The 8,591-nt window shown below is 37.3% G+C and overlaps 1 protein-coding gene across 1 annotated transcript; it reads left to right on the top strand.

Moving 5' to 3' along the window:
* Nucleotides 1–1,737: 1,737 nt before the first annotated feature.
* On the top strand, nt 1,738–2,526 carry LOC104081287 (zinc finger and BTB domain-containing protein 49-like; the record flags this gene model as incomplete). The annotated part of the gene is made up of 1 exon (XM_009583968.1): nt 1,738–2,526. A coding segment is annotated over one exon (686 nt), but the record flags the coding sequence as incomplete, so codon positions are not given.
* Nucleotides 2,527–8,591: the final 6,065 nt, after the last annotated feature.

Raw genomic sequence — 8,591 nt, 5'->3', positions numbered from 1 at the left:
TCCCTCCCAGCCTCTTCTGCACTTGGCAGTGCATGGAAGCTGAAAGTCCTTGACTAGCACGGTACTTAGCAACAACTAAAAACGTCAGTGTGTTATCAGTATTCTTATACTAAATCCAAAACACAGCACTAGGAAGCAATTTAACTCTATCCCAGCTGAAACCAGGACAGCATTTAGCTGCATTCAGTCACAGAGTTGATAATAACAACCTTTGCTACTTTGCTTCAACGTCTGGAATACAATCAAAACTTGATCAGTGCTTCATACCAGAGAACCCGTTTTCAGAATCTGCTAGGTAGGTCATACTTCCAGGTGGTCTGAAAATTGCTCTTTGATCAGTGATTCATCCTTGTATAACATAGTTCTCAGAAATTGCATTGTCTACCCTTATCTCATATGTTACTTAGCATCCTGCGTACTACTTACTTTTCTGCCCTTAAGTGCTATTTTGGTATAATTTCATTCAAGTTCTGAGGAATCAGCTTTGGAGGAGGGTAGCTCCATATGATGATGTCCAACTGCAGTATGGTTTATTTATAATGTCTTGAGGCACAAGAAAAGCTAAAATTATCAGGAGGTCTTGCATCAGAGGGAGGACATACAGACATGCAGGATATGAAAGTATAAACAAACAGTCGTGTTGCTGTCATTAAAATAGGCTTATTTTCATCTTGTCTTGTGGTCTTTTGATTATTTTTAATTTTAGCCAGGTCATCTTGTACTGAGAAGGTAAAAATTGTGCAAAGAGGATCTGATCGATCGTTAAGAAATCATTCACATTATGCAAAAAATCCGCATGTATTATTCCACTAATTTGTAATTTTACTGTTACTGTTTAATGGCTTTTCTGAAGAGAAATTTGGGCAGTAGAATGAAAAGTATGATGCCAAAAATTGAGACTGCAGTTTTACTGGGCTTTCGGATAACACAGTTCATTTTAGTTGGTATCTGTCCACACAAAATAAAATAATCTTTAACCTAGGTAAAATGAGATAAAATCACAAATAGGTACCAGCTTATTTCTACTATCCTAAAGAATGTGAGGTGTCTGAATCATGTAACAATTTTGCAAATGAATGCTCTCTTGTTCTGCTTCTTCTTCTACACTTTGCCTTGATTCAACTTCAGACACTTTTTTCTTTGCAGTGTGTTAATTGAGCTTATTTGAGCCTGTGGTTCCGAAAATAGGCAAACAGTTGAATATTTTATTGTATTCTAATATTTACAGCAATAAAACATTACAGTTTTGACATGTTCTCTGGCTAGAATATAAAAAATGGATTGCTGCATTACGTTAGCTCAAAGTTAACAAAAAAAGCTAACTTTGTCAGCACTTTAAGAATAGTTCCTTGGTAATGAACAAACCATTACTTTCTGTGATGCAGTTCTCACTGGAAGAATATATTTAGAAGCTTAACAGCACACTGTTTTTCCAGACAGATGAATTAAATTGATTATTTAAAATTTTTTTTTCTCCACGAAGATTGATACAAACTGCGGGCACTCACAGCTTTCAATATGAATGGATATTCCTGTCTCTGGAGACAAAAACTAAAGCACTGGGAAACACAAGTTAGAAAATCAGATCAAGAAGAAGAAACAAGTCATTGAATTGTAAAGATAGATGGAACTTGTTCGAACTTGTTCTAGATAAACAAAGTACCACGATTGGGACATACCATACCTTAACACTTGATATTTTCTCTAATTAAAACATGTTTATGCACTTGTGTTAAGAACAAAATCTTAATATATCACTTCTTTTTGCAGGCTCTGGTGACCTGCGTAGACATGTGAGGACTCATACAGGAGAAAAACCCTATACCTGTGAAACTTGTAACAAATGCTTCACTCGCTCTGCTGTTCTGCGGCGGCACAAGAAAATGCATTGTAAAGTCACTGATGAAGGTCCAAACACACTAGATGAATTTACTCAAGGGATTGAAACTTCTGATCTTGACAAATCTCAGAGCTCTGACTCTTTTGGCCAGGAAATGTCTGTTACATTGTTACCAGCATCCGTTAAATTTCCCATTCGTCCAACTGCAAATTCAACTGAATTTGATAGTTCTGCGGATTCTTACTGTAAGTTGCGATCAATGATTCAACACCATGACTCAGCAAACCAACAGAAACTGAATATGGATTCTGCTAAACTCCCAAAAGCTCAGGCGCAACAAACACCACCACCATATGCTTACGGAGATGTAGATGTATCTTCTGCAGAAGAACCCTTACAGTCTGATAATATTCCCATGATTCGTTCCTCTATGGTTAGCTTGGACAGTCATTGTAATGATCCACTGGGCAGTCGAACATCATCTGCTGCATACAAGAATAATGAAGGACCGTTCTTCTCCAGCATGACCCTCTGGGGCTTAGCTATGAAGACCTTGCAGAATGAAAGCGAATTGGAACAATGAGGGCTCAGGTGACTGTATCAAAACTTCTTAGAGGCATTTCATGCTAAAGTGATTGCGATTGCACTGCAGCATAGAGAGATCAGAGCTAGGTTTTAAGCCAACTAGCTTGGATACTGGTAGAAATCAAGATATGCATGCCCAGAACCCAGTGTAGGCTGCCTTTACACTGCTTCTCAGTAAAGTTCAAATCTAGTTTCAAGGACCTTTGTTGTTCTGTGACTGCACTGTGTAGCTCGTGTTGCCAGGACTTACTAAAATTTACCATTTACTAAATTTACCATTTAACTTGGTATTTTTTACCTGATAATAGAGGAAGGGATGGCCCAATGTCTAATTTCATTATATGGGTGCAATTCACGTATGGGTCATTAGAGTTGTATAAGGGTTGTATAAAAGAGGAAAATATTTAACAAATCCCTAGTGAACCTGAGTTTCAGTAGTGGCTTTCTTACCAGTAGGATCATTGGTTTACATGACTTGAGTATTGTGATATTAAATTTAAATGTTAAATACTGGACAGTATTTGTAATATTGCAAAGTAACTGTATATCTAGAAACTTTATTTTTTTACAATAAAAGCTTTTTTAGTATTTTATAAACTATTTTGCACAGCAGATTATTTGTACAATGAAGACCAAGATCAGGAAATGCGAATAAAGGGAAGTTGTTTTACATTGTATCTGAATTGTTCAATGTGTTTCATCTTTTTATGAAAGTTTTTCAATAACATAATTCCATCTATTCCAGGTAGTTTTACAATGCTAATGGAGATACCACCACAAGAAGAGCTGCACTATAAAATAAGTGCAATCAATACACCAGTAGATTGTCTTGCATTTCAGTGAATTAGTGTAAAATATTGGCTAATTAATTAACCATCAAAAAGTTTTAGCAGTGTGTTGTCAAGCTTTATGCTAAAACATTCCTTAGATACTGTAGTTTCTGAAATGAAAATATCCTTGTACTAACCCTTTTTCTGAAGTTAATTCACAGGCTGGAAAGTCTGTTTAAAGTACATACTTCTTATTTCCTATAAGGAGTCTCAATGTTCACCACTAGCAAGACAGCTGTGAGTACTGGTATCTCTAGTATTATATGATAAGACTGGAAGACTTCAGAGTTGCACTTGCATGAAAAATAGTCCAACATTTATTTGGGACTACAAAATCACATAAAACCCCCAAACGTTTGGTTATATAAAAATTTTGGTTGTGAAAAGAAGTCGTTTGTAGGCTGTGAAATAGATAGTGTTTTGCAAGAGCTAACAAGATCTGGTATCACTGGTATTTTAATAACACTGCAGTTCCTCTGCTGAAAAAATCGTGTTTGTGTAAAACTAATATCTGGAACTGTCTAGTAATTTATATACAATGTCACATTTTCCTGGTATTAGAAAATATATTGTCACTTGTATCCCACTAAAGCACAAAAATTCAAATCTATTATAATTGGCTAGTTCTTGGTAGAACAAGAATTGGTAGAACGGGAATGTAGACCACAGGTGACTTACAGTCCACTGCTTGCATTCTGTGGAAGTTCAGAGCCTGGAAAATACAGTATTTTTCGTATTTTTAAAGTGCTCACCACATTTTTCCCCCCAGGAATTCAAAACTGGCTGTGCAGTTTCTTATTGCACTATCCATTGCAATTTGTGGCTTTCCTTCCTTTAGTTGGGCCTTGTACCTCCCTGTTTTTAACTGCTTTCAACCTAAGCTGAAATGAGAGAGATAATACTGCTGGCCAGAGCATAGCACTCCTTAAAACAAAAGGGGCAGAACATTACATTGTATATGTAAGTCTTGAAAGATACAAATTTCTCTCAATCATCATTTAATGTTATGAAAAACTTTTTTTCACTACATTAACAGAGCAGTTAAAAAATCCAGATGCACTGGAGAGCAAATTGGGATTTTTTTTCAACTTTCTTTTCTTGTAGTGCACATCTATGAGGAAGCTCTAAAACATCTCTATTTTTCCAGCCAGTGAAGTCAAAACAAGGAAGCTTTTGCAGTGCCTAATTTTAAAAATAGCATGTAGGCTAGCAGAACACAGTCCCACATAGGATTAAGCAGGGAACATTTTGTATGTTTGAACCCTTAGCTCTTCTCTCATTCATTTTCTTTTACATTATTTGCTGGTGAACACTGCAGATCTTTGTGGGAATCATCCACATGTTATTCAACAATCCATGTATTATGGTTCTGCCCCGACCATCTGTGCTCACACTCACTCTCACTCTGCTTTCCTTGCACTAGTGCCTAAGGCAAAACGTGGGTAACTGCCAGTCACTAGCTCTGTAGCTTTCCCCTTGTCAGAAACTATTTTTAGATTTACTTATCCCAAGAGAAAATAAAAATTTGATTCTGTTCCCTTGAGGATTTTGTGGCTTGGAAAGGACAAATCTGCAATTTGTGAACCTCCTAACCTTTTAGTTGCCTCTGGTTCTGCAATGGTTTTGCTTTCTCTGTTGTATTTTGGTGGACTCAGTACAGGATAGGTTTAAAACATGATGTTGCAGCCTTTGTGCTCTTCTAACAGAGTATTGGAGGTCTGTACACTTTGTTTTGGAGGAATGTGTTACTGCTGAGGACTGTCTTAAAGTGAAAATGGCATCTTGAGATGCTTGTAAGCATATAGATTAGATTGGTAGGTATCAAGTGCTTTGTTCTGAGAGGACAATGTTGCATAAAGGATAATTTCTTTTGCTTGGCAGTATTTCTTTCTGTGAGAGTGTTTCACACCAAAACCGTGAGGGCTCTCAAACCTGCTACCAGATTGTGAGTACTGTTTGCAGTTTGGGGAGTTTGATAAAACACCATGTTGCAATGTGGCATCTTTGAGAAGGACGTAGAGAAAACACTGGTAGGAGAAAGCAGTCCATCTGAGTTTGCGCAGCTGGAACCAGAAAAAGCTAGAGTTGCAGCACTGCTCCTGCAGCAGGGCAGGAGCACTAAGAACTATTGTTTCTAGCTGGCTTGAAGGAAAAGCTGAGCAAGAGAGAAAATTCAAAAGATAAGTAGATAGATACAGTCAGATGGAAGAGAATGAATTTTTATGTATGGAGTAAGAAGTTTTGGATTAAGAAGCCCCATCCCTGCAGCCACTTTGCAGTGAGAATATCACTGCCTGACTGCAAGAAGATGTATTTTGCTTTTGTGTTTCCAAAATCAAATATAGTATGTCATGTCAATTTAGTATTGTCTAGTGCTTTTCTCAGTGAGAACTCTGTAGAAAATTACCTTGAAAGAGGATTTTTTTCTGTATCCTAAGAATTTCCTATGCCAACCCGTAGGTCCATAATGAAGAGGATGTTTGAGTGGGAATAGCAAATATGGTCTGATAGTCCTAATGCTGCCATAAAGCTGGCATAGTTGGAAAACAGCAGCTATCCTGTGACTTTGAAGAACAGGTGGAAACCATGACATAATTATTGAGCCAATAGCATTTCACAAGCAGCAGACGCCCAGCCATAGCTATTGCTCATAAATATCCATAGCCAGCGTGCTGAGGGGTATGAATAAGCATCAGTCAATTGGCTAGTAGCAGGCACTGCTGAAGTGCCATTATAATCGATGTAAATGGCATGCTATTTAAAAAAAAAAGTGTTAACCAACCTGGCATAATAAAATCGAAGGACTGCTAATTGTTATTTATTAGAATAGCTATCCTGCAGTTCAGAGCTGCTGTTCCGTTCATCTTGCAAACTTGAATCACACTTGTTTCCATAAAATGCAGGTAACTGTTCAGGGCTTAGTTTGGGCTTGTTCAGTGCAGAGATATCTCTGTCATTTGACTCCTGCACAATATAAAAAAAATTAAACAATAGTCGTGTTTACACTTTGAAGGCATTATTGTGTTTTTTGGATGATTTAAGTGCATTAAACCTGTACAAAATTTTAATGTGAATATGTTTTCTATATGTACATAGGAAAATGATACATCATATAATTAAGTTGTAAGTTCAAATAACTCCCCCTCCAAAAAAAAATCCTCTGCTTATCTTGAGACTTAGGATCTAGTTTAGTTAGAACTGAGACTAAAAAGTTGGTAAAGGAAGGAGAACTTCACTAGGAAAGACTTACCACTTGTTTGTTACCTGTTGGCATTGAGCATGTGTAGTGTTTTTTTGGTCTGAGACTTTATCTGCATTCTCTCATACTCTTTTTAAACCTGACCTACTAGATGTTTTGCAGTTTCTTGAATTCAGAGATTGGGCTTTAGAACAGAGCACTTGTGCTTTGCTTCCATGGCTTCTTCAGCAAGTCCAAATAGGCTTAAACTCCTGTTGATAATTTTATAGGGAAGTAATTGCTACACATGAAGTCCTCCGAAAACATCTAAGTGGCATATACAAGAGCAAGCCAAATTTAAGACAAAATCAGTGTGAAGCAAGTGGAACTGGCCCCATAGGCCATTTGCTTCTGGAATCCACTTTTTTCTTTCCTTTCATTGTCTTCCCCACTGTGGGTAGCTCCATTCATACGTGGACAGCTGCATTCAATTCTTGCTGCTCACTTTATGCCACTTACCCACCCCTCATAATCCAGACCAGAGGTTAACATATTCAAGCTCAGTGAGGAAAGATGTAGAGGCATATAGGTAAACAGAGTCCCACATACTTGTAAAACTTTATAAAAATCTCTGGTCTCCATGTTTTGGAGTGTGTGCTGGGATTTTGGATATTTAGCTTTCTTGCTAAAGAGCTTGTTTGAGAAGTGATACGTAAAACAAACATGACAAGAAATGTAGATGGTCCTGCTTGTACAGAAGACTTAATAGAAAGCAAGCAAACGTGAGCTTTATAAGCAGATTTGAAGGAGGAAAATGTGATAGGTTGGGAAATGTGTTCTTATGACAACTGAAGGGCCTTAGATGCAGCTATTTTGTAATTCAGTATGCTAATGACTTCAAAGTGACCTGTGCTCCACTGTGCTGCAAATAGATTTCTTTGTACTGGTATACACAGGCTTGTGCTTTCTGGTCCATAGCCTTATTCATTAATCCTTACTGACATTTATTATTGAATTTGCCTTCTCTAAACAGTTGGTTTCCATCTCTGTTATTAAATCTCGATCCTAGCACATAGGTAAAAATTACCTTTAAAACACAGCCTAGTGAAGACAGAAGCTAGTGACTTAGACATTCTTTTTTCTAAAGACAGTACCCCTACTGTTTAACTATAATTTTTTTTTTTTGTAGTTGATATTCACATGTGTGTTCAGATCTGACAACAGTTTTGTTCTCTTGGTGAGGGAATTTTTCCTGGAAGGTTACAAAAGCCCATTAATGCAACCGCACAATGCAGTGCTGAGGAGCGTGCATGCATGAACTACAAGTCTGCCAGCTTTTTGTGAAGCTCTGCAGGGGGCAGTATACTGAAATAAAGCTTTTCAGGCCCTTTTAATGTAGTTCTGACCTTCCACTCTATATTAAACAGATGACTGGAACCAGAAAGATAGGTCATTGTGATTGCAGTTAATATTTGTAAGGACCAAAGCAGCTCTCAGCCTTTGAGGTAGAAGGGAATCATCTTAAGTGTGAAAATGTATCATCACAAGAATGGAGAGGATCAAAGGAAGGCCAGCTGGTGCTCGAACATCTTTTCATAACCTTTATTACAATGCTAGAATACACTAACCTCAATGGGAAGTCCATTCACTTTGTGTATTTCAAATAGATAATCTGTATTCTGGTGAAACAAAGACAGCTAAAAAAGCCCCTTCTAAAAAGGCAGTGGTTGACACAAATTTGCCTATGATTTAATCATATTGGCTTTCTAAAATCAGCTTAGCTTTTTCAGTGCAAATATATGAATGTATGACATGCTTATTTTGGAAGTGGCTGAAAATTTGTAAATGTACGTACAGAGAGTTCTAGCTGATTTTACTGTGGTTTACTTCCACTTCAGAATAAAGGCCCTCTGCATTTTCACTTGCCATGCACAAAAAGTAAGGCACAGTATTTCAGGGAAAAACTGTACAGAACAGCCATAAGCATTAAATCATCCAGGAGGTATGTATATGTGGAGTCATGAAAAGGACAAGATTAACGCTGATTAGTTTTGACAAACACCAAAATTTAAGCTTGGGCTTCCAGGGAACATCATACCACTGTAAGTATATATGAAATTAGCAATATCAAAGCAGAAAATCAATGAAGATTGCTGTT

Source organism: Fulmarus glacialis, unplaced genomic scaffold, assembly GCF_000690835.1.
Source record: "Fulmarus glacialis isolate BGI_N327 unplaced genomic scaffold, ASM69083v1 scaffold45468, whole genome shotgun sequence".
NCBI lineage: Eukaryota > Metazoa > Chordata > Aves > Procellariiformes > Procellariidae > Fulmarus > Fulmarus glacialis.
This window is presented reverse-complemented; position numbering and strand designations above follow the sequence as displayed.